Source organism: Fringilla coelebs, assembly GCF_963513975.1.
Source record: "Fringilla coelebs genome assembly, chromosome: 5".
Taxonomy (NCBI): Eukaryota; Metazoa; Chordata; class Aves; order Passeriformes; family Fringillidae; genus Fringilla; species Fringilla coelebs.
In genome coordinates this window covers 39,272,680-39,300,165 of record NC_140033.1, presented here as the reverse complement: position 1 = coordinate 39,300,165, position 27,486 = coordinate 39,272,680, and the positions used below count along the sequence as shown (strand labels likewise).

At 37.8% G+C, this 27,486-nt stretch overlaps 1 protein-coding gene across 1 annotated transcript in view; it reads right to left on the bottom strand.

Moving 5' to 3' along the window:
- The window catches only part of ACSS3 (acyl-CoA synthetase short chain family member 3), a gene marked incomplete at both ends in the record, with an annotated part of 64,815 nt that overhangs the window by 19,165 nt on the left and 18,164 nt on the right, over positions 1–27,486 (bottom strand). Inside the window, 4 exons of the mRNA XM_084205938.1 lie at positions 15,701–15,804; positions 20,555–20,706; positions 27,073–27,168; positions 27,252–27,332. Of these exons, the coding sequence (XP_084062064.1) occupies positions 15,701–15,804; positions 20,555–20,706; positions 27,073–27,168; positions 27,252–27,332 (433 nt within the window). The remainder of the gene's footprint in view (positions 1–15,700; positions 15,805–20,554; positions 20,707–27,072; positions 27,169–27,251; positions 27,333–27,486) is intronic.

The window sequence follows — 27,486 nt, the reverse complement described above, 5'->3', positions numbered from 1 at the left end:
CTAATATCCAATCTAAACCTCAACTTCATGCCATTCCCTTGAATTCTGTCGCTGGTCATGAGAGGGAGGAGATTGGTACCTGCCCCTCCACTTCCTCTTGTGAGGAAATTGAAGGCCACAATGACATCTCACCTCAGTCACCTCCAGGCTGAACAGACCAAGTGACCTCAGCTGCTCCTCATACAGCTTCCCCTCAAGGCCATTCATCATCTTTGCAGCCCTTTTTGGGACACTTTCCAATAGCTTTATCACTTTTATATTATGGCACCCAGAACTGCCCCCAGCACTCGAGGTGAGGCTGCCCCAGTGCAGAGCAGAGCAGAGCAGGACAATCCCCTCCCTTGCCCAGCTGGTGATGCTGTCCCTGATGCCCCTCAGGATGCGTGTGGCCCTCCTGGCTGCCAGGGCACTGCTGACTTGTGTTCAACTTGCCATTGACCAGGACCCCCAGGTCTCTTTCCATGGCATGGCTTTCCAGCCTCTTATTCCCCAGCCTGTACACCCAGGGTTGCCCCATCCCAGGTGCAGAATCCAGCACTTGTCTCTGTTTAATTTTCTTGTCTCATTTCTCCTTACTCTGACAACCTCTCTATATTCATTCCAATTGGCCTGATCCTGCTTCCATCTCCTGTGTATTTCCTGGTCACACTTAAGTAATGACAGGAGTTCTCAATTCATCCACATAGATCTCTTCCCCCTTTGCCTGATTTCTTGCTCATCAGGATGCATCATTCTTGAGTATGGAGGAAGTGGTCCTTGAATATCAATCAGCTCCCTTGGAACCCTCTTCACTGCAGGATCTGTTCCCACAGGATTCTTTCAAGAAGACCTTTCAAGGTTAAAGTTAGATCTCCTGAAGTCCATGATTACACTCTTGCTCTTTTGTTTCATCCTCACCCACTACTGAATTCCACAACAGTCATTACATCCAAGGCTGCCCTCAACCTTCACATCTTCAACAAGCATTCATTACCTGTTTGCTAGTATAAGGCTGAGGAGCACACCACTCCTCAGGGGATCCTCCACTACTTGTGTCAGAAAGTTGTCATCAATGCTTTCCAGTAATGCTGACACCTTCCTAATCATCCCCACAGTTAAGCTGCTAGAAATCCTTCCCTCCTCACCTTCCTCTCTTTTCACATAACATTTTTATACTTCCAGAGTTGTTATCATAGAAGAACAAATACTATCAAGCCATATAAAAGAGAGTCTAAGACTGAAAAAAAATCCCAGTTGCTCTTCACTCTTCCCCTCTAAGGAAACAATCTACAGAAATTACTTTGAGATGCTGCTGTAACACTGAGCCACAGAAAACAAAGTGTAGGTGGTTTTAGACATTAGCAGGAACTCAGGATGAGACTTTACTTTAAAAACATGACTATATCATTCCGATGATGTCTCAGGTCACTTGGCCTGGAATTCAAAGTCCATGCCACCCAGCAAACAAAGCTGGTTTGTTTCCAGCTGTAGATGTATATGTATTTCTAATTAGTATGTTCAAACCTATTTTCAGTATGCTTGAACCAGGAAATTAAAGTAATTTTTGCTGTGAATTTTTTCAACCTCCATAGCATTCATCTTCCACTTCAGAAGTTATGTGACTATTCAAGTGATTAAAGAAGCAAAAACAAAAACAAACTTACATACTCTTGTAGTGTTTTTACAGTCAGTGTTAGTAAGTAGGTGAAAGCTTAGTATTTACAGGACAGCTGAACTAGGGCCTAAATACAACTGTGGGACACAGAATAAAAATTATCAACCCTCCATGCTAATAAAGACAGGCTAAAAAGTTGGCTTTGTTGTTTCCTAATCTTTCCCCATTCCATCCTCTACTTAGTGCAAATTTCCTGCACAGTTGTGGGGGAATCTTTTCTTCTAAAACACAGAACACCCAGGCTACAGTTACAATGGTGACCCAATATCAAAATGATCTACCATACCCCATCTGGGATCACACTGAGAAGCTGTAGAAAAACAAAATGCATTCAACAGTTTTGGAGCTTTATTTTCTGCTCAGTATTTATACTGAAGAACTTTCCTCTTTTACTTGGAATAGAAGGAACAGTGAATTGGAAAAGACAGTGGAACAGAGTTTCCCTTTTGACTGCGTGAGGAGAAGAAGTGGAAACACGGTGTACATGTTGCTTTACATCCTGCACAGCAAGAGCTACAAAACATACTGCAGCAGATCAGGCAAGAACAATAGTTTCCTATCACCAAAAAACAGGAACTAGGTTTGCTACTAAGAGACAGGGAACACAGCACCAGTGTTAGCCTGATGTACCAGTAACATTGGTGTGGACTGGGAATTGACAAGCATTTGTCATCAAGAATCTCAACCCAAAGACCCTAAGGGGAGTGGAAGAATTACTGAAAATTAATTTGGGTTTGCCTGACTCTCTAGTACACTGCTAATGAAATCAACAGAAACTTGAAAGGAAACTGCATTGTACTAACTTCTTTGGGTTTTTTTCTGCTTTTTGGACAACAGTGACTAAGCCTGAATGAAAGCCCATTTATTCTGGAGAATCACAATTTCTAGAACTTTGTGAAAAGGTCTTTAAAACTGTTGCTCTTTCTTCTATTGTCTTTTCAATTATCAATGGATATATAATTCTCATATTTACCCAGTGCTCTAATCTCTAAGCTGTACATTCAGTCCCCACACGGCAGTAAGACTATTTATATACATGGAAAAAATACAGGGTTTTTGGTACTTGGATCAGATAATAATTCAGAGAGGGAATCCCAAAAGCATCTGCTCTTTAGGTTAGGTTAGCTGTTCCTGAATGCTAAAGATTTCCCTTCAATATGGAATCACAAAGGAGTACTGTCAAAGGACAGCATGAAGCTTTGTGCTGTACATTTCTTGGGAAATCAACATTTATCTTTCAAAGAGGATGCTAGATTGAAATATCAATTTCCCAAACCCATTAGGAAACAACAGCCTCTTTCTGGAACAGCTTTTTCTATCACCAAGAAAACAGTCAGAATTTAAAGGGGAATTCAATTCAAAATCCTCCTGAAAATAAATCATCACTGTTCAGAAGAACCCAGGATTTTAAGTGTTATTTAAAAAAGATATTTTCCTTAACAATTATGTGTAATAAAAATACTGTGTGGCCCTTTATTATAGATTTCCAATAAATAAAGTTACTTATGAATCTTTGGTTTCAATTAAGATTGGTTTCTTTCCAATTCAATTCAGGACCTATGTGCAGGTTACAAGCTTCCGGTCTGAAAAGTTTAAACAGTAACAGTCTGAAGAAGGATAACACTTGTCAAGGGTACATTGTATTCCACCTATCCCTTAAAGCAAGTTTCTGCATATTCAAACAGACATCCCTTACCTCCCACTCATTTGTTTATAGTTGAAGATTCTCTGAAATTAATGCACAGCACCTAGACAGATTTCCAATGCTGAAGACTTTAGGAACTTCCATATTTTTAATGCAAGGAACAGAACAGTAGGTGTGTCTTACAGTCTCTTTTGCAAACATTTGCATATTAACTCTGCACTCACTAAGCTACCAAGTTAGCTTGCCCTCCAGCTGTGGAAGGCTTTTCAGGGATAACCAGATCATAAAATCAATTTCCTTTCTGCATAACACCTTAAGATGTAACAATGAAACAGCTATTTAGAAGAGCAATGTTTTATACTGGGAGAGCAATGTTTCACAACTAGTCTAGTAAAGGAATTCAACATCTGCTCTGAGTTATAATGAAAACAATATGGTGTACCTCTGAGAATAATGAAAAGCACTTCATTGAGACAGAAAAGACAGAGTTACTGAGAGATGGCCTTAAAACCAAGGCTGTTCAAGTGTCCCAACTCCCTCCTTATGCTTCTTCTTTTCAGGATAAGGGCTAATGTAAAGAAATAGTCCTCAGTAATCACAGATGTGACCTTCTTTGTTTTGTCCCACTCTACCAGTGAGTGATACTATTATAAAGCTATTTCAGTATTATTTAAATATCCAGTATAAATTGGAGAGCTAATGAGTAGTCTGATACATTAACTTTTTTGTATTTGCACCTTGGAAAACAATTTTTATGCCAAAGAAGGTGCTGCTGATCCAGAAGCAAAAAGTGCACTCTTCTAGTGTACTCTTCTGAGTAGCTAGGGTAGTCTGTGACTTTATTAAACAAAAAGCTTCCACCTACCCATGTGCCTGATTTGCAGAAGCTGTGTTCTGCCAAATTATGCAAAGCAACAGCTAGTAGGTTTTGGGCTCAAAACTTTTTCTCATTCACAGTCAACAGTCAAGTTCAATCAAAATAAACAGTTTTGAAATAACTCAGGACTTTCAAGATGAAAATCTATCATTTACTTAACTCTGTGCCACTTACACTCCTGATACCACGTCTCATTCTCAACACAGCAGACTGCTATGCCGCTGAAATATTAGCTTTTTTAGTAGGAAATACTTAGGCAAAACATTGCATTTTGTCATGAATATTTGAGCTTGGGCTGTGCTAAGTTGGTGTATGTAAAGCTGTCTGCTTTGAATTTCTTAGAATGCAATGAAGAGACACTAAAAGCATACAAAAGAGGTAGGAAGTTGTTATGTAGCAGGAGAAGGAAAAAAGAAAAAGGAGCAACTGTCATACATTAACATATTAATGAAGGCAGTAAATATAATACACAAAATTCTCACTGTGGCTAGGCTGTTTTGAGCCATTCTTCTGGCAAGGCTGTCACTGTTGTTGTGGGGAATTAAAGGAATTACTACAGCAACAGACTGCACTGATAAAATGGAATAGAGAGTCTATGAAGCAGGAAAGCTTAGGCAGCAACTCATCACAAAACCACTCACACCACAAGAATGTACCTCTGAAGAGACTCCTTCCATATGCTCCCTCCCCACAGTGGTCATTTTCATTATGCCAGAAAGGGTGAATGAAGAATTCAATAAAGTTACAGCAAAATGCTTTCTAGTAAGGCAACAACTATTGGGCATTCTGGAACAGAAAACCACAGTACCAGATAAATTACAGGACTCAAAAACTGTATCACAGCATACCACACTGCTTCCTTAAAGTAAAACTGAATCTAACACATCACAGAAATAGTATGCACTGGCAGTGTCCTGAAGATTCAGGGGCCAGATCATCAAGTATTCACACAGACCTCATTTCCTTCATCCTTCAGCATTCCACTGCACAGAGCAAAGAAGACAGTTTCCATCAGTCCTTTATCACTAAAAGACAAGCAAACTTCTAACTGCAGTAGCAGCAAGTTGCCTCACTAACAGCTTGGATTTAGCACTGTTAACCCTGACAAATTGTTTCACTGCAGGTTGGTAGCCCAAGCACCAGCTCAGTCTTATGCTTACTGATGTTGGAAGAAAATTTCAGATATTTGCTTTAGCCTCTGTACAGTACAGCTCAGCCAGGCCTTCAGCAAGGCCTCAGAAATATCTTGTGTGAATTGTGTAAATCTGCCAAGCTGCTTTCTTCCCTGCTTCCCTGGCAGAGAACGACACCAGGATGGTGCATGACACATTACATTATTAATGTGTAAAAAGACTAAGCACACATGGCTGATGCTGGGTATTAAAGTACAAACAATCTGATGCTAATTATCCATCAGCACTGAAACAAGGAGATGACACCCAGAGCACCAAAGGGCACAGATAAGGACAGTTTGGATAATCCCTATACAATGTGATGTGTTATGCTGCCACAAAAATCCACATTGTTAGTATATATTGCTATGCCATGATTTTTACCACATTCTAAGAGTAAAAGGTAGTGAAAATTATTTTCAGAGCTATGATAATTATACTCTGAACCTCCCAATCCATTTTACTCATTTCCTCTTCATTTTATTTAAGCTTGTCATCAAATGAAGTAAAATTTATGAAAGAGCTTACATTTACTGAAATTCTATATAGCAATATATTTAGCATGGTACTACAGCAAATTATAACATAAACCTGAGAGGAGCCACAAGAAGACAGCAAGGACTGAAGAATCTGAAGAGCTGTAAATTTTGAAGGATACCGTGATTTAATTTTATCAAGTGTCAGAAATAAGTATGAAATTAAATCCAGTTCACACATCCTACACCATTAGATTAGATTGAAGACAGTCTGTCATCCTAAATGATAAAAGGTTTTGCTGGCTAGTAGCGAGACTTCAAAAACTTTTTCATGCATTGTTTAGTATTTTATTTCCCTCCTTGCTTCTGAGGACTATGACACGCAGCAGAAAAATTCTTAAACACTCAAATGCAATTATAATTTATTTTTTCTCCATCTGACTGCATTCTCAATTATTCCTCTTTTGAATTAAGCCCATGCAGCATCAACACAATAAATATCAGATATGAAGAGAATAAGAAAATATGGTAAGTGAGGAGCAGGGGTCTACTTTAGCAAAAACCTCCAGAAGTATCAGCTTTAAGGTGAGCTATGCATGTTTGGTGATTTGTAATCAAGGTTTTCACACTTCCTACAAGGAGTTTTTCAACTCCTTACAAACTTAAATAAAGCTAGGGTAAAGAATAAGCAGTAAACAACTGGAAAGATTTTCAGTTAAGACTTTCTTGCTCTAATGTTATTTAGAGACTCTCACATCTAAAGCATGACCTTGTCCATCAGGCTGCTTACAATTTAGGTAAAATTCATTTGGCAGAAGATCAGAAGAATTTGTTATCTTGAACTGGCTTCAAAATATGTTTTTTCATCCCACTCTATAAAACAGAACATAAAACCTCTACAAGTTAACTGTAAGCCTCATGGAAAAAAACCAGTGTTTTTCACCTATTCTTCACACCCAAGCAAAATTAAATTTTACCTTTCTCACTTGGTTAAATTGTACACAGAACCTTAAAAAAGCTCTTCTTAACTGCCTAACTTCTCTACTCAGAAACTGCAAAGAATAAACTGTAAAGCAGAAACTTCACTCAAAAAACATGGAAAGGAGATATAAATAGAAAATGAAGCAATAATTTTTTAAAGTGTGACTAAGATTCATGGACTTAAGAGAAAAAAAAAAAGAGACAAAATGAGCTAAAAGTTTTGAAAACCTGAAGTTCCATTTCTCAAAACAGAAATCAATTTTATTTATAAAGTAATGTATTTTCTGAAAGCGCCTGCATTTCCATGCTTATTCTTAGAATTGATGGTCAGAAGAGAAACCAGCATTTTTTAAATATTTTCTAAATGTTTTAAAGCACTTGGAGTCGTAACGCATCTATTACCGTGAATACATACCACACTTGTGAAGGCCAAATACTTCCAATATAACAGTGCCATTCCTGTATTCAACTCACTTATTTGAAAATAAAGTCAATGCCCAAATCCATTAAAATTCATTCAAGGCTCACTTTCACAATTATCCAATCACAGAATATACTTACAAACTGTGGGGGTTGGTATTATACAAATACACAAGGTCTCTGAAGATTTCAAAGCATATTTAAATGAAATCTACAAAATATAACTGCAAGGAAGGTCCAGCTAGTTTAGTTAAGGGTTTGTGGGCCACGACAAATATTAAAACCGAAGCAGAAAATTATTGGTTATCACTAACTGGCAAGCCAGTAATAAAGTACCAGAAGTTTATGTATTCATTTTGTAAGTACACTAGGGTCCCTTGCCTCCAAATATTATATATGCTATTATAATGTACATATTATAAATTGCCTATAGCAAAATGACAGCCAAGACTAGAGAACGGAAAGTTTTTTGGTTGTATTTGGAAGATGTCGGATGACATGTTTAAAAATGCATTAAGTCAGGCAATGCATCAAATAATATTTTCAGACAAAATAAAATTCAAATTATTTTCATCCTACTGTGACATCATAACTGATATATGATGAAATACTGAGATAAATGGAAAATTTAAAAAGTAATTACACATCTCAGTGCTAACTGTTTACTGTTTAATTGTTTTGAGGAATCTTAACACATTGCATGCAAAGTAATACTGACAAGATGGAAAAGACAGGTAAAGTTACAATGGTGCAATTCAAGTATCTTTACCAGCACTCTTTCTACCCTCACTTTGAGCAACATAAAAAAGCAGCTGCCATGTGACAAGACAGAGATCAACAAGCTGTAACATCACACTCACACAAACTGGAGGCACTGTCACAGCTCATCTCCTTCAGAGAGATGAGACTGCACTATTCTATTTTATCATATCCATTCCTAAACGCGTCCCCTCATCTTCTTCATTTGCCTAAATGCAACCCAAATATTCAGGGCACACTAAATATTGCCCATGGCTCAACTTCATAACTTAAGACTGCTTTACAGTTCTTTTATTTTCAATCATCTAAACCATATCAATGAAATTTTAAGGAGGAAAACATTTATACTTCATCCATATTAATTTTGTCCCTGACTGCATGTGGAAAGACAATCAGAAAAGATTAAGATTAATAAGCACTGAGAAACTGAAGCTAAATGGGAACAGAAAAGATTAATACACACATTTTATCAATTCTAAATTAGAAAATGTCAGCACAAATGAGGCAGACTAGCAGTGGCACAGCTAGTAGTGAATTTGTATCAACACAGAGGAGGAGCTGACCAGTGGGGAAAAAACAGAGTATAGCCACGAGGAAAAGAGAACCTTCACAGAAATGTGAAGTACAGAGGTGCATGCTTTTTTTTTTTTTTTAACTAGAAGGATGTAGTACATTTACTGACTTAACCATGTTCAAAATGCAATAAATTCCATAAATAAAAATAGAAAAAAATTTTTTTTCAAGCCACAACACTCCAGACCCAGCATCTGGGTACACTTCCCAAAATGCACTGGACAACTGAAAGCCATGCGAAATGCTGAAACAATCCTCAAATGAAAAATATTTGTGGAGAAAAGACACTTTGTGAAACATGAAAAACAGTGAACAGTACTGAATAACACAATAAACCTATGAAGCTGCAATGATTCATTCAAACCAAAACCACCCTAGAGAATATGCATATAATCCAGACATACCTTCTTCGATGTCCAAGAGTGGGAAAACCACACAAAACTGAAAGGTCAGTCTCTGCCTTGGCAATGCCCATGGCCACTAAAAAAACCTTTTCCTCTCTCTCCTTCAATAAGGGCAACCAAAAACCTGTTTGAATTGGGCGTCGTAAGATGACACTGAAGGAAGGACGAGATACTGCTACTAACCATACACAGGCCACATGCAATCACTAAACAGCAAATAACGGCTGAAACAAGCTAATTTTTTTATACCCTTAAAGGACAGAATGCAAGTCTCCAGGGGGAGACATGAAAATGCCATGAATGCCTGTTATAAATTCAGTTACCCAGTAAATAATGATCAGGGGACTCAGTAAATCAGGACTGCAGAGCAGCAGAAGTTTCCGCCAAGCAATTCCCACTTCTGTAGAACTGTTTGCAGGTTATCAGCTTTCACTAAAAAAATATGATCTGAGCCTTGACAGGATGCACACATCTTCAAAAAGCATGAAAGCAGTTGTGTCTACACTAAGGCACCTGATAACCTAAACCAGTTGCCTGAAGTTTGGAATAAATTTGTTTCATCTCTTTCATTTCAACTCCAGATTCCTGGTCCCTGTAACTCCAGAACTGAATTTCTGTCACTCCAAAAAAAGTCAAGAATTGACTATTTGTTGCAAATTAAACACCATCCTGTCTTTAGTTTACCTTTCCCACTGGCTTTGGGTCTGAAAATTTCATGACATTGAACAAAATCACTGGTTTTGAACAAAATCTGCAGTTTTGAATGGGGCAAAGTGGAAGGGAACTGAAGAACAAAATGTGGAATCCAGTTGACAAAAGGGAGATGGAGGTCTTCCCTGACAAGGTAATTCACTTAAAGAACAGTTCTTCAGTGCAAACTTGAAAAGGCTAGCTAACAATTTAGTTGCAAAATCCATCTTTCCAGATACTCATACGAAGGAGATTGTGCACAATGTTGCCAAGGCAACACAATGGAAACTGAAGTCTGGGGACCACGTCATGCTGCTTGGAGATCACACTAATAAACTCTCTGATTGTCTCAGAAGTAGTTCACTGAAATATATTAATCTGAGTACACTTACCCATGATTCATATTTTTTACACTGAATTCAATGACACATTTGTATCAGTCCTCATAAAAGCTCTGTGTAACCATTATTAAACCAATACATATAATTACCTAACAGCAGTATGTCCTAATAAAAATATTACCAACATAGCATTTGCATGTTTTAGAGATAAGACACAGATAAAGACAAAGAATAATTTTAAAAGTGGATAGAGAATATTATTAATTTTATTACAGAACTTGGAGAATTCCTACCAGAAAATTTTATCACACTGTCTCAGAATATCCAATACAACGTGCACTATAATACAATGTGCAATATAATCTTCCTTGTCAGCAGCCATAATGTATCAAGCACCATTTGATTTTTGTCCTAATGACTGCTGCAGAAACCTACTCCTTACTGGATAAGGCAGCCTATTCCCATGAAAACACAAAATGCACACAATTGTTTCATAGTTTTGCCTGCTAGTGAGCTGATATTCAGGAAACAGTAGATAACTCCAATTTGAACCTACTACACTTGCACACTCTGTAACTTTCATTTCCATAGTACTCAACTAAAGTTCTATGGAAACATGTCTCTTGACTGAGATTTTATGCAAGCCATATTTTATCGCTGAATTTTCAGCTTCAGTTATATTTCATTTGAATTTTCCTATACATCCTCAAAGGCAAAGTCTCAAAATGTTTTTATTTAAAAACATCAAGAGAAAAAAGCTCTTTATATCCTATACTTATTATGAAGAAATGGAAATCTGACTTACCATTTTCTCAAAATGTCAAAAGTGATATGGCAGAATTTCATTTTTTTAGCTAACATGAAAGCAGCTGAAGATGTTTAACAAAACTTTCAGTCTTTTGCTTCCACAGCTCAACCTCCTGGCAGTTTCCCTGTTTTTTTTCCTAGAACTCAAAGCTAGGTCCAAAATCAAGGTAAGCCATACTCACATTTCTTTGTCTGTTAAGGCCCCTTCCTCACAAGGGGGTAGTCACACAGCAGACACAGCCCAAACACTGTTTAGGCTACTTCAAATAAATTTGGCAAGGCTCCTGATAATTTAACTACCTGCAATACTAAAACAGAGCAACTGTATCATTGCCTTAAAACATAACTCCATAGAGAAACAAGGTCCAAAATGTGCATTCCAGTTCCCATTCAGAAAAAAAAAAAAAATCACAAAATATATGTAAATAAGACCAGAAAAACTATCTCTCTGGAAAAAAACCCAACTTTTTTTTGACACTGAATTTAAAGCTTTTGGAATATCTTGGGGCAGGATACTCTTCTTTCTCTATTTAGTGTCTACAAGACTGGAATAACTGTACTTACTTCAGAGGGGTGTCAAAAGCATTAATTGCTTGTGTTTGCATAATGACTTTGAAGATGAAAATTGCTATTGAAGTGCTAAGTGTCAATTTGTACAAATAAGGAAAAACTTAACACCTGCAGCAACACAAACAAAATTCTCCTCTCTCCAGGTACAGTTGAGCATAGGACCAGAAGATCAGAAAATAACATTCTTTCATCCATTGCCATATCTCAAAAGAAAACAGCAAGTTCTTCCCAGTCCTTACTGCCTGAAATCTTCCTTGCCACTCACGGATCCTGTGATTTTTATTTCACAGTTTTTAAGATGTGCTTACTATACTTGTAACACAAACATTAACATTTAAAATGAGTGTTATTGATGAAGGTGACTGACACAAATCAGTTTTAAGCAATCAGCTTGTCCAGGTGTAGCTGCTTTGAAGTCCCTTAATGAAAGCTTTCTTCTGTTTCAAAGTACTGTTTCAATTCACAGGGATTTCAAATACACACCATAAATCTTTCAAGAAAAAATGAAAGAAATCCACGTTTCTTTGTCCATAGTAATTTATTTCTAGTTATATATATATGGCAAAGGGGCCAAGTGCTTTGAAGACATCTTACTAAACCTGAGGAAGGAAGTGGTTAACACTCCTATTTTATAATACTTTTGTCAGCCTTTTGTTTCCCCCATACTCATTTCCATCTCCAAATGATGACAGTCACTTCTCATCTCTACAAAAGTCATCCTTTCCTTACCTTTCTCAGTCATTAACAAAGGAATAGAAATTACCCCATTATGCAAGAAACACTATTTACCCAGATACTTCTCCTCCTCCTCCATCTTCTGCTTTAGCCTCAGCTCAAAGAGCCAACCTAACTGCCTAAGTAAGATCTACAGTTTTTGAGCAAAATTAAGATGTCAGAATTTCTCAGTTTTACAATGCTCTTGTTTTAGAAGAATGCAGATAAATATCAGCTTTGGGAATAAGTACCAATTTGTCAGACTAGCAAAGGTCAAAAGCATTTTCATATGTAGAAGTCAGTCAGAAATTTTCAATCTGAGGCATAACAAAATAGCAATTTATAACTTCAGCTGCAATTAAATGCCAAAATAAAAGATAATTCATTTTGCTATAAAAAATGCATTTTAAAAACTTCTTAGTTCTATATAACACAGCTAATAGCTTCAACTTCCTCCTGACAGAAATGATTAGGGTTTTTTTATTGTGTTTTTAGCATGCTCATTTTTATTTTGGAGATAGTTCAAAGAATTGTTATTTCTGAATCTGTGGGTCCTTATTCTGTCATCAGTCACTAACCTTGCCTATTTCTAAAGAATTAAACAGCCAGTTACCTATTCTGTAAAATATTTCACATTCAGTACGTACACCTTTAACCTCATGTACTGAAATCCAATACTGTTTGGTTGAAATGGCTATTCCAGCACAGAAATCCACTTTCAACATTTTGACAGGTGACAGATAAGGATGAATGTGACAGAACTGCTTGTTTTTTCACAATTAATGGCATTTATTTTGTATTCTGCTAAAGCAGAGGTGAGTGAAGAGCAGAAGAGAAGGCTGCTTTCACCTGCAGCAAACACTGCTGTGCTCCAGACCTGGGAGCCTGGTGGATGACAAGGTGACCGTGAGCCCACAGAGCCCTTGTGGCCAGGAGGGCCAGGGGCACCCTAGGGTGCACAGGGAAGAATGTGACCAGAAGGCTGAGCAGGGAGATCTTCTCCCTCAGCTCAGCTCTAGTGAGACCACATCTGGAGTCTTGTGTTCAATTCTCCACAGCTCAAGAAAGACAAGGAAAGGGTAAACGTCCTGCCAGGAAAGCTGCTCCAGAAGTGGCTCCTCTCTCCATGGATCTACAGGTCCCTGCCTGATCCAGCATGGGCCTCCCACAGGGTCAGAACTTCCTCTCAGGCATCCATCCACTTGCTATGGCGTGGGTCTCCTCCATGGGCTGCAGGCGGACCTCTGCCTCCCTCTGGACTTCCACGGCTTGCAGGGGGCAGCTGCTTCACCATGGGCTGCACCATGGGCTGCAGAGGAATCCCAACTCCAGCATCTGGAGCACATCCTCCCCCTCCTTCTCCACTGACCTTGCTGTCTGCAGAGTTGTTTCTCCCACAGGTTCCCACACCACTCTTCTCTGGCTGCAATTACAGCTTAGCAATAACTTTATTTCCCCTCATTTTTGAATATGCTATCACATATTACCATGTTACCACCGTTTCCAATTGGCCCAGGCATGACTAGCAGCACATCCCTCTTTGGAGATGTCAGGGATTGACTCTGCCAGACATGAAGGAAACTTCTGGCAGCCTCTCACAGAAAGCACCCTGCAAGCCTTCTTGGGAGGCATCCAGTATTTACACACAGTTAAGAAATGTTAGCCAGACTTCTCAGTGATGCCCACTAACAGAACAAGAGGCAACAGGCACAGACTAAAACCAGGATATTCCATCTGAGCCCAAAAAAATATGTGTTTACTGGGAAGGCAGTCACACACTGGCATAGGCTAGCCAGAATGGCCAGAGATTCCCTATCCATGGAGATACTGAAAACTAGACAGGATCCTGAGCAACACTCTCTCTGATCCTGCTTGAGAAAGGGAACTAAATTAAATGAGCTCAGGAGGTCCTCATCAACCTAATGACCCTGTGTTTCATGCTTCCTTATCCCTTGAAATTCAGTTCTTTGACAGGAACTGAATTAGTACATTTTTTCCTTCAGACTGAAGGCCTGGCTTTCATTCAACAGCTCACATGTCCACACAAATCACATGGGTCTTAATCAAATTATTAAATGCTTTCAAACAATATATTTGAAATGGCCTTAGTTCACTAAGTCATGGTACAATTTAATTTATGCCCTGAATACAAAAATCAAGAAACACACTGTAGTCTGAGCTGAGCCTTGGTCTTTGAAAAATGTCTAAAACACAGTCTTACCCCTACACAGTGTAAGTTCCATTATATCCATCTGCTTAAAATCTCTCATTGATATTTATATACTTGAGATACATCTGAGAGAACACTGTAACGTGAAACTTTTGCATTAAACATGCAAAAGTTATGGCAATTTTATGTGTAATATATCTTTATATCTGCACAGACAGATAAAAACACATGCAAAATTACATACAGTAACATTGATTATTTACAGTTCAGTGATTTATCAAAGACATTATTTGATCTTTCAGGCCTTTTCAGTTAATTTCTCATTCTGCATCATTCAAGCCTGCCTACAGACATTAGGACCATAGTGAACTGAATGTAACAGAGGCCTTTTGCCTTGTATAAACCAGCTAATCAGCAGATTAAACCCAGGTTAAATTAAAAATGACACTACTATCTTCCAGAAATTTTTCAGTATTTATCTAAGATTGTGTTTTGGGTTTTTTTAATAAAAACAATGCATTCTAAGCCTTCTCAACTGATTTAATTGCATAGTATATAGATGAAATAACAGTTTCTCACTTTCTCTCTAATCTTCTATAGCTTCTATTTGATCTATCATGGGAGAACCTCAGAAGGTTTTTTTTTTTATGAGAAAGAGAACCACACATCTTAAATCAATGATCCACAGAAAACACAAGAGGTACTTCTTGGAAGGGAGCAAAGAAGGGAGGGGGGCAGGCAGGAGGAAGGAAGGAGCTTTTGCAAAACATTTCCACTGTTTGATTAGCAATGTGTGTAAGAAGCAAAATCCAAATATAATCTTCTAATACTGAAATTTAAAGATATATGAATCCACAGTTATAAGGAAATACATTTGATCAAGTCTTAATCCAGGATTCAACTAGGATTTTTGCAAAGTTACCCACAGACTGGTACTCTGATTCCTTCATTGAAGTGAAACAAATAGGAAACACTCTAAAGTAATCACTAAAAGTTGGATGACATCCATCCAGAACAGAATTAAAGACCAAGGAGTCTATGCAGCAGATTGTTTGTATTTAATTACACAAATTATATATGCAAAAAACCTAGGTTTAAGCCTTAAATAGCAAACAGTCTGTCACACAATGGTCACACATGCAAACAACATAAAACACACCTGGAAAAATACTGATACAAACTTCTTCTTTTAAACATGGGTACCAGAAAACACTTTTTTTATATGGCTTTTACAAATGTCACGTTTTTCTAAAAATACCCTGAAGTCACTTTTCAGACCACTTCCAAAAAACATTCCTCCTGCTTGATTTTTTTTTTTTTTTTTAACATTTATTTACATGTTCATGGCAAGAAAAAACAATTTCACCTTCAGAATCAGGAAACAAGCCTAAAAATACTCTTCTCACTGTATTTTACAAAGGGTATTTTAAACCACTCAACCACTCACCAGTTTGCCACCAGTGGTCCAAGACAGGTACCTTGAAGACTCTTTTTGACCATTCTAGTGTGTCCACATCACAGTGCTCACCAGCTACAAACATCATTCTGAACCTTTAAATAAAAATAAAGTCTGTATCTTGATCTGGATGTGGAAAGGAAAACAAGATAATGAATACAATAAATGTCTCTGGCCACTGTCCCAGATCAAGGGAAAAGACAAAGGAGGACTTTTACTTTTTGTTTTCTCTTTCCTACTAGCAACTAGAATATTTGCAGTATTAATTTAAGCTACTTAATACTTCATTATGTAAAATAAACTTTATCTGCTGAATGTAAAGACTTTGGGAGACCAGAGGCAACCAACTGTCAGTTGAAGTAAAAACTAATTTAATGCTCTGTACACAGAAACTAGGTAGATATCTTCGTTAGCATTGCAGTACAATTTCCCACAGCCAGATGCACGCCACTGACATTTTGTTTCACTTTAAGTCTTTCCTCAGTGCATTTTGAATGAAGACAACTGCTGAACACAGGACTTCACTCTTGTCCTTCAAAAGTGGACAGAAACTGCACTGATTTTGTAAAGCCAGTAGATTTGTAGCCACAAAAAGAGAGAATTCTTAGATCTGGTCGGTATGACACAAATTTCACTTCAGAGGGATATACAAGTTTCATCTTTCCATGGAAATGAAATCCAGAAAGCAAATTAGACAAACACCAAGAACATATAAGACTTGGGGAAAAGTTAAGATATCTTGTTATCCCTTGAGCCAAAAGCAAAATTCCTCTCTTTTAAATTGCCAGCTTTAATAATCAGATTTAATAATCTGCAGGCTAAAGATAAACTTTATGTTATGAGAATAAGAAAAATTAGCTCTTTGACAAACTTAAAGCACAAAACCATCAAAAAGAGTATCAGAGCAAAGTGCCACAAGTCTAAGCATAAGAACCATGGAATTATTAGCTCCTCTCAAACAGTATAGCAAAACGAGGGATGGCAATGGCTATGAAATGTCCCACTGAACTATTTTTTAAAAGCCTACTTAAAACTTCAAAGCATGTCAGTCCACCTGTTACTGCAATCATCTATCCCTGCAATGCAGTTAATTGAGAAGAAAGGTCCTAAAGCCTCTCTGTTAAATAAATGTCCTCAACTGTTCTGAAAACTATATTCCTAACATGAAATTCAGCCAACCAAGCTTTAAGGCCCTATACAGGAGTTCAACAGAATGGACTTCAAACTTCACCTGACATATAGGGGACAGATCAAGGTTCCTAATGATCCTGAAGCAATAAATATTGTTCAACATAGTACATCATTTTGGTGTAACTCCAAGCACAGAAGAAACCACATCTCCCAACTATTTACCAAAAGCCTAAATTTTCATACAAGTAATAATGTGAGGTTCACTTTTACAAATTGAAATATTTTGGAACTATTTTTTTTTTTTAATTCTGGAATGCACACACCAGTTTGGAGGGGGCTATTCTGGCAAAGAAAAACTCTATCTGCATGACTGCAGGATATTAAATAAGTTTTTTTTCCTAAAAATACAGCAATGAAGGCTCATTTGCGCCTCTAAACATTAACTGGAAATAAAGAATTCTCACTAATTCTTAATGCACGCGGAGACCACATACATACATACGCACATACACACACACATATATATAAAAATATTTATATGTTTACTTGTTTAAATATTTATTTAAACATGCAAAATTTAAAAAAAAATGTTTTCACATCTTCTGATTTTTCTCCATTGATGTGCTTGTTAATTTCCTTCCCTGAACAGATTTTACCTTGAATATGAGAATCCAAGCACTGGATGTTTCGGTGACAGAGTCACAAAGAGAGACACAGAACACAACTGCAGCTCAGCTCCACAAAGGCTGTTCATGAGCACAGTTCAGGACTCCTCCAGGACAGGCCAACAGCAGCACAGAGCAGGGGGCAGCAGGCAGAACTGCGTTACGAACTTAGATTGTAACACGTTCTGGGTCTTAATCACATACCCTCTTAGCAGCATATGTGAAATGTCAATTCTATGAGAAAATATTTCCTTCAAATAGTTTTGAATTTGCTACTTTAATTTCACATCCTCTTGTTCCTGCATTACGAGACAGATAGTGGAAGTTTCTTATCTACTTTATATTCATTATTTCTGCAGAGTTTTTATGCAGTCTCATATTTCTTTCTAAAGTCCATTATTCTCTGGCATCAGATGAACAACCTAGAATCTTTAAATGCTCTTGATATAAAATTGCAGAACATTCTCAACTGACCAAAAGTCAAGCAAGCAAAGTAGACTATGGGACAAAAATGGCAAATTACTTGTACATTAATCTAAACTGATGAGTTGTTGCCACATTTCATGTAAAAGCATCACTTGTCAATTGTTTGGAAATTAGAACAATCCAGCTCACAACAATTATGCCAATTGTAGGATGAAGTGTGATTCCAAACATGGGAAGAGTTAGTGGCTTGGTATTATAGAACTACCTTCTGAAGAGAAGAATGGATGCAAAACACTGAACAGAATATGCTTAGGTAGAGGAAGCTCATGGAATTTGGATGTCACATGTTTTTCCAACACAACAGGCAGCAATGCTCAGCAGCACTGGATGTTATCAAAAGCTATGTCTTTAGATCTCTATAAATATGTGGTTGAACAGGGCTTTTGACCTACAGTACTAAAAACTAAACGTCTGTTTTACCTTTAAGCATGAGCTGTGTTTTTGACATAGGTGGCATTTTGTGTCAAAAGCAAAGAAATGTCAAGATTTGGCTCCAACAGACACAAGAAATTTAAAGCATGCACACTAGAACCTTTGGAAAACTCATATATATAATTTTGTGCAGAGGCCAGTGATGTCACAAACATCAGTTCTTAACTGAAATTTATTTCACTTACATCATTTCAAAAGAACACAAGCTTGTTTCTAATTCAGCTTACTGATGTAAATCAAATGCTCCCTTATGTATGGAATCTGGCATTGCCTACCACCTCTTTTCTTCATCAGTAACTGTCTTTTTTAGCATTATTTTTTTAAAGTGACATTGACCTTTAGCATTTATTTAACAGAACTCTTCAGAAATAACATGTACCATGGTGGAAACCTCTTTCAGGACTGCATTGCAAGATGCAGTCTCTAAAGTAAGGATCTGTTTTAGCACATGTAGCAGAAAGACATTTCAAAGGTTCTTCACCATGTATCATAGATCAAGTAAATGAACTAAAAATAAGGCTGCTTTCAAGCAGAATCAGACAGAATTCACTTCACCTTGAAAAGAAAAGTCTATTTAAGTAGTAACACCCAAACCAAGTATTTCCCTAGAATGGAAATTTCAATCACTTGATAGACTTTTTTAACAACTGTACCTACTGGATATTAAATGCTGCATTAGAGGGTTAGGTAAAGAGACATCACATGCCAGTGAACTACATGGTCCAAAGCTGAGTGAATTATGAGACAACTGAAGCTGCAGAAAAGTGGAGAAGCTCATTTGATATGACTGACTAGGAATGATGAAATACCTCTTTAGATCTGTGGCAACAAATAACTAACTGCAAGAAGACTCCTATCTAGAATTCTCATCTGGTCAGAGAATGTGACAACTTACAAAGCAGGTAAGCAGATTTCCCATTAAATGAATACTCTAAAGACAAAGTAATTGCCTACAAAATGCCAAGGAACAGCAATTAGATTTTCTAGAATCTGAATCACTTTCTCGTCAATAAACATCATAGGACAATAGCACATAAATGTCTCCAATGAGCTTCTTTCTTATTTCAGGGAGGAGTAAGGGTTGCTGATAGCAGTCAAAACAGATGGAAGAAAGTAATTATAAGCTTGTAATGAATACCTCAGGAAAAAATCCAGCTTACTAATAATAAACTTTCCTGAGCAATTAAGATGTGGAGGAGTAATGAAGCTTCCCTTCTCTTTGAACAAGTGTGGTAATAGATGTTCTTGTGACTGAATACTGCCTATACAGTCTGACACAGTCCCTGTTTCATGCTGAGCAAATCATTCAACTTCAAGATTAGATGTGGTCCAAACCCACATATTTTTCATTTTTAGAATGTTTACCATAAGATAGAGAAACTTGGTCTGTAGAAGCACTGAAAACTCACAAATCCAAGTCACTATGAGAAACACTTCATAAATACAATGCTAACACCACATTTTAACCATATAATACTACAATCTCTGAAACACTGGTTTTTCAGTGGTATTTTCTGTCTTCACTAACAGAAGACTTTGACCTTAATCTCTCTTTGACTCAGCTTCCCATCTGCAAAATACAGATAATACCACTCTCTCACCTCACAGGGGATTTATGAGGATGAACTCAGCCAAGACTTCGAAGCATGCTGATAGTACAGTGATAAGCACCTTAAAAGCAGTACAAGACAGCAAATAGCTCTTTGGATACATAATCATAAACAATAATGAAATTTCGGGGGAGCACCAAAACATTGACTGGCTTCTGATTAAACAAACACTAAAGATCCTGGGCATCCTTAACAAAATGAGAGGTCATGCAGAAAAAGCAGTATGGGATGACATAATCCAAGACTGTATTACAGAGTATAGGCACAGGGGAGTAAAGTAAAAGATGGGAGAAGAATCCTAACTCAATAAAAGCTCTTAACATTAGAGTCATAGACTTTTTAACAGCTTTCATTGCCTCAAAACTATCGGCAGAAGTTTGCACGCAGATATGTGTACGCCTAAATTTTCAAGAATAGATTAAAATAGCACTCTACAGAGGTGGGCAAAACCCCAGATACTGTCACTCAGTTCATGCAGCCTGCTTCTGGAAAAAACTGCTTCCAGTGTATCCTTACTTCACCTTTTCAGTGAGTACTGCTTTCCCAAGGCTGCCTCAGGGTCCTGCTGACGGATTGCTCTAATTGCAGTTGGTGATGTAAAGAAGGCAGCTACTTCATGCTCTGCTAGCACACGGAAATAGGCACCAGCATCTGGCGTTCCCACAGGCTTCCCCTATGGAGAGAATAATTTAAAATGTCACAGGATAAAAATACCTCATAATTCCTTGACAGTTCAAGCCTTGAGCACGTAATAGTAGTGGTAGCACAGCAACAGAAGTGATTTCAAGTAAGACTTCAAAGGAGGCTTTGTTAAAAATAATAATACTGTGAATGTATTCACTTGTAGAAATAAATTCACGAGCTTCTGGAAACATGCCTTACATGAACACAGCACATACTAGTTACTACTCAGAAAATTCGGACAAATGGACGTGCAAATGAAAAGATAGACACAAAGATATGTTATTGCACTGGCAGCAGAGAGAGTCACATCTATATCTACCCTGAGATGCAGTTTAGAAAACACCCACACTCCCTCTGAACAAGGAGTCTCTGGACACAGTGGCACTGCAGCTATAGTCCCATGCACAGACAGTTTTTTCTTACCTAGAAATTTTTCTCAAATCTGGAAAGATTCTCACTTCGCTGCTTACAACTGACTTTTTGTAACCATGCTACCCCACATAAAGGCTGGAGAGATCCTGAAGGGCCCCTATTCTGTTTTAGTGTGCTACTAGACTATGGTCTGGTTTGAGGTTGGGTTTTTCTTGAGCTTAGTCAAAGGGCATAGTCAAGAGAATTGTAAACAGAAGTAATTATTTATGAAAAATTGTTCAATAGTAAGTAATCCTAATAAAAAATAATCAAGAATACTTTTTTAAGGTGTTGAAAATATGATAAGCAGTCAGCACAGAATCATATAGTCACAATCTTACTGTAATTACCACAGTGCATGAACTGCTCCATACATATTCTGAAATTAGCAGGTGATGTTAATATAGAATGAGTTTTAGCTCCACAGGTATCACCACAACCTTTTCACTTGATAGGCCACATTCAGAAGATGAACTTGACAGAGCATGCAAGTCAAGAGACACACAGTTTTCCTACTGCATCCAGCTGAGCCTGAACACTGGCAAGAACACTGGTGAACCATTAATCAGATTCAAAAAACACAGTTCAGCCAAGGCTGGATATGTACCAGCAGTTTTGCAGCTTTATGGTGAGATACTGCTCCTGGTGACAGGCGATCTCAAAAAAGAGGAGCACCACAAAAGATATTAAAAATAAGACAAAACAGAATACACAATTGAAAAGCCATTTTTTAAAAAGGATTAAGCAGGCAGTAAGAAACAAATGGAGAGAAAATGAATTTCCAGCCCAAGTAGAAGAGTAGTATAATCAACACCAAAAGCCCTCTTTCTGCAATTAGCCTATCCTTATTTATGGAAAAGAAATGCAAAATGATGCTTGCTTAAAAAGTGAGTTATGTCCTTTTTCCTATCAGATAACACACAGTACCCAAAGAAAAATCTTTTACCAGCCTGTTTTGAAACATCTCCCTAGCAGACCACTTCATCGCAACTTTCATGTGTTCATCGGTGTTTGTTCATGATCCTGTTTGCTCAAGTTGACACTCTCTTCCTGTAATATCCACTATACCTGCAGATCTGTAGGCACCTGGTTAAGAGTTCAAGCCCACATCACTAGTGCTAAACAAACAGCCTCAGACTCTGAAAAACGCCAAATTGCCACAAGCTTCTCATTAAGTAATTATGTACTTGAATTACTATCAACCATCTTGGACACCAAAACACCGAGCTGTGGAGCAAGTTGATCTTGGTTAGTCAGCCAGCAATAAAGTAGGCTGTTACTTTTAACCAAATGTAAATATCCAGAGCCCATAAAAGGGCTATGTGGTCCTGAGCAAACCCACTCCCTCCCAGATCCTGCTTCACACCTGATCTCTGCCTGAGTTATGTCACAGACATGCCTGTGCCCCAAACTTCCAGCAAGCCTGAGCCTGACAGTATCTTCTACATGAACTGTTAAATCTTCAGGAGTGCTTGGGTAAACATGCAGGACTTTGACAGGTGGATATTTATGTCACAGGTAAGTTAAAGCAGTTTAGGTTGGGAGTTACTAGTCTCAGAGACAGGAGAAAACCAAATAAAACACAAACAGTAGAAAGAGGAGAAAGTTCACCTGACAGTTGATAGGAAATATAACCCAGAGAATAAGATATTCATTTAGGGAAAAAAAAATCTGGCACAGGTGTAAAATATTCTTACAGATTCTGCAGAAAAACTCCCCAAGTGGTCTTGGAAGCTTCTCAGAGTTTGGCAAATGCATACACAAAAATGAATATAATGTGTAAGACTGAAATGGTTAATGGCTCAAACATTTTTAAGATCACTGAAGGACTTTGCCCACTGTAGCAAAGTGTGCGAAGAAGCTCATCTGTAACCAAAGTCCATCCCTCCAAATATGCCTCCTCATGGGAATTCTGACTGTGAGTAAAGCCACCTCAGGGAACTTGAGATAAGATAAAGGTGGCACTACTGTCCAGCTGCCTCAGGTACAAGGAGAAGTAAAAAGGGCTAGGAAAGAAGAATTCATCCAAGAGAGAGGAGGTGAGTTTTTGGGAGTGTGATGGCAAAGCCTCTGGTCCAAGTAAGACAGAGTGAACATCCACACATCCACCACCATCGGACAATCACATGAGAGGTGACTCTCATGTCTTAGAGGGGGTCACAAACCATCAGGGATCCCCAAAGGTCCCCAGACCCATTCCTCAGGCCTTATACCATATGACTGCAAGTGATTCAGTTTTGCAACAGATTCAGATTCTGCTGCATAAGACAGTGTAAAACTCCCTCATAGGAGAGGTGCTTGGGCAGTCCCATGTACACCTGAATGTATATTATATATTAAATTCTATGTTTCATGACACAGAGAAGACCAGAAGAGGATGAAAAGGACACCCTGGATCCACAAGGGTGGTGACTAACTCTTTTTTACATTTCTTTCTATCTCTCTCTCTACCTCACATTTACTGATAAATAAAATCCATGCTATTGACTTTGGCATATGGTCTTGTTTGCACCTTAATTAATCTCCCTTAATTCATCTCCCTTATAATCAGATTGTAACACATATCTGAGACAGTGCAAATTAATTTCAGAGCTCAAAACCTACAAATAAAATTGCCAGAGAGAGTAGTTATTTATTACACAAAAATTTTAAGAAGTACTACCATATTCCATGAGGGCTTATTACCACATGCAATTTTTATTTTTAAAAGTTAGCAATATAAACAGCAAACCACAGGGTAATTGAATTCAGAATATGCTGACAGACTGCTGAGTCAATTGGGGACTGAGCAAATGAGACATTTCCACTGTATTTCTGCAGGGATCAGTTCGAGACCAGTATTGACATCAATACTGGAGATGAAAACTGATTTTTAAAAGTCACTGGCAATAATATCTGTGGTTGACAGGAAATGAGAGTACAGTGAACAGGACCAGGGCAGTCAGAAAGAGAGTGATCTGTCTCACCTAATTTAAAAGAGAAAAGTAAGAACAGATACTTCGTGTATGAACTAGGAAGATTCCCACAGAAAAGACCTACCAAGAGACTGAGACAGACAAACAGACAGGAAAATCTTTCAGGACACACTTAGATTTAGCATGCAATTTATGAGAAGTCAAACAGGTGAGCAGACATCCTGAGACAAAATGTGCTGATGATTTATGATTTCACACATGATTATCAAAAAAGATTTACAGACACCAAGAACTACCAAGGGAATAGGAAAGTTCTTGTATGAGAAAGTGAGAAGCCAGCAGCATAGATTATTTGAGGGAAGAGACACAGAAGAAGAGCTATAATAAAATATCCAAGAATGCAAGAGTAAGAGTGCATCAATTCCCTTTCTGCCTGACCCCTAACAACAATGGGTTCTTCAATTACCACTAAATCCAAAATTATAAGGAAATTCTCTCTGTATAGAAAATGTAGCGCATGCCACTATAACCTGCTGATGCCAAAGCACACACAAAATTCTGACCTATCAGCATTCAAAAGAATATACTCACAGAGGCATTCAGCCTTCTAATAGTGACCCTGCTGCCAAAGCTCCCCTGAAGCCTTGAGACATGTCTTACTGAATTTGCTCCACAATCAGTATGGATGATGGCAGAGTGATCCCTGCCAGACTTCAGAGACAGTGTTTGCTTTGTAAGCTGATGATACTGGCTTACAAAAACAGCAGGAAAATCTGGATATCTCCAAGAACTGTGCCAAAGAAGAGTAGTTGCTCTTATGTATCCTGCAAATCTACTGCAACTACAAAGTCCAGAGAGCCTTGTGAGAGACTCCAGGCACACAAGACCCTACAGCTCTGTGTGGGACAGTAGGTCCTCCTCTGACTTAGACCACTCAAATGAAGTTCTTAATGCCTGGTTCTTGACAAGTGTGGGTATCCTCTTCCTCACCCTAGCTCAAAGTCCCAAACACTGGAACTACAATGCTGCCTTTTCCCTGATATCACAGGACCACAAACAGTAACTAGACTGTCTCTTAATACTGCCCTGTTGCTTACAGCTTGAAACCCTATTAGCAAGAGTAACCCAGAGTGGGCTGTGGGACTTCAGGTAGCTTATTTGTTGCTGTTGTTTCGGAGAAAAACAATACAGGACAGATTATTTACACCAAACAAACCAAAACAAAAAATACACTTGCTTTTGTATTCAAAAGAATTCATCACTATTTTTGCATTCTTGAAAATGGTGTAACAGCAAGTGAAAACTAAAAGCATTATTTCCATAGTAATTTTTAAAATGACAAGTTGTCACCTAAGTAATTAAAAAATAAACAAAACACTTGAAGTAGTGAGGGTATGAAGTCAGCACACTTTACATTCAATAGCGGCTGTCCACAAGCAAAACGAATGTGATGTTCTTCCCCCATGGCTAAACAGTGACACTCCCTAACCCAAAATATATAATTTGGCAACCATTTAATAGACTTGAATAAAAATTTCTGAATATTTAACATTAATACAGTCTTCTGAGCAGAGAAAAAAATATACACTATTCTCTTTATAAATATTACTTTTATTTCTGTGTGTACAGACACCTTCTTTTTCTTCCCATCATTAACCCTCAAAAAGATGACGCTTATGTCATGAACACTGTCGGAAGCTTTGATTAGTGGCATCTTGGAGAAGAAATATGTACTACTTATGTTTAATAATGATCACCACAAGAGCAAATAATCACAAAGCAGATATGTAGGTCAAGCTGGTACTAACTCTAATTTTTCTTTATGTTCACTGTTAAAAAAGTAAGATTTTACTCCTTTTTTTTTACAGTTTAAACTCAGAGGTACCTTTACAATTACAATAATCATGTTGATCCCCACGCATTCACATAGAGATAAAACTTCACTGTGAGATGACTATGCAACAAAAAATGCTGAAGGACTCCTTATTTCACTTCCTATTCCTTCTTGGCTTACTCTACACCTGCTAGAATGAAAACCTCTTCATTGCAGTGATTCTCTTCTGACAATTCATGCAACAATTTTAACGTAGCCTAGCACATCATCTGTGTTCAAAACCAGTCACTATAAAACTACCAAAGTCTTTTTATTATCTGCAAGTACTTGCCAATTTTCTTACACCACTTTCCTCTTCTGCTTAACTACTGTGGTAGTGCTGTTAAGTTAAAACACTTAATCCCCTTAGAATGAAGAATCTAATTAACATCTATTAGGCACTTAAACATTAATTAGACTATAGTAATTAATACTCAAGCTAACAATATTTAAGTCTACAATGTGCATTTCTGCTGCTGGGTGAAGTTTTTGCTCTTTGTTATTCAGAAAAATCAGCAATAAATTCTGTAAAAATAACAATGTAAGGCAGCATGATTACTTTTTTGAGCAGCAAAGTAGAGGTGTCACAGGCCACTCTAAGTGGTCTCCTACTCTAATTAGTCTCCTCTCCACCCCACCAGTTTTCATCCCCTGAAGGGAAGGACTAAGTCCCAAATGTTATCTGTGTCTTGGGTTCAGTTTCCTTGAGTGGTAGAGAGGAAAGAAAAGACAACTCTCATTAGAAGTTCTGGTTCCAAGCATACGGCTCTCAATTGCATCCAACTAAGATCAAGTAAGTATTTTTCATCACAAGACATAAAAAACACAACACCTTCTCCTAACTCCAAAATAAAGGTAGTTTAATCATTAACACGGGTGCACTCCACCATCTGTCATTTCTAGTTCTGTTGTTTCAGGGTTCCTAACGCCACTACCCATCACCCTTCACACAAATGTAGACAAGCTTGAAGGACAGTGAAGTAAGTTTTCCTTTAAAATTACTGTAATAGATGGGAGTGTAATAACACTGAAGATACACACACAATTTAAGTATCTGTGGCATGAAGAACAGAGAGGCATAAACAGGATCATCTGGATCATCAGTTGAAGGAGATGCTGCCATTTCCAAGAGGAGCTTTTTTAGACTGAACCATACCTCATACAAAACTGTAGTATTACCATGAAGGAGAGGTCCATAGCAAATGTAGGAATGACCAACAACCCAGCCTAAATCAGAAGCTGCCCACCATACCTAAAATGAAATATAAATAAAATTATAGTTAGGAGTAATAAAAGGCATTAAAAAACACTTACATGACATATAAATAGAATTACCTCACCAGGTCTGAGGCCATATACAGCTGACATGGTCCAGTTCAGCATAACTGCATAGCCACCAGTTGGTCTCACAACACCCTAAATGAGAAAATTTGAGTATCTAAGTATTTAAGATCAAGATTTGAAGGACACAATCATATTGTTGTGTTCAATTAAATGTTAAAGATTTAGCAGCACTGGAATTAAAGTTGTCCAACTTCAATACTTCTTACTCAAGAAAAGGATCTATTCC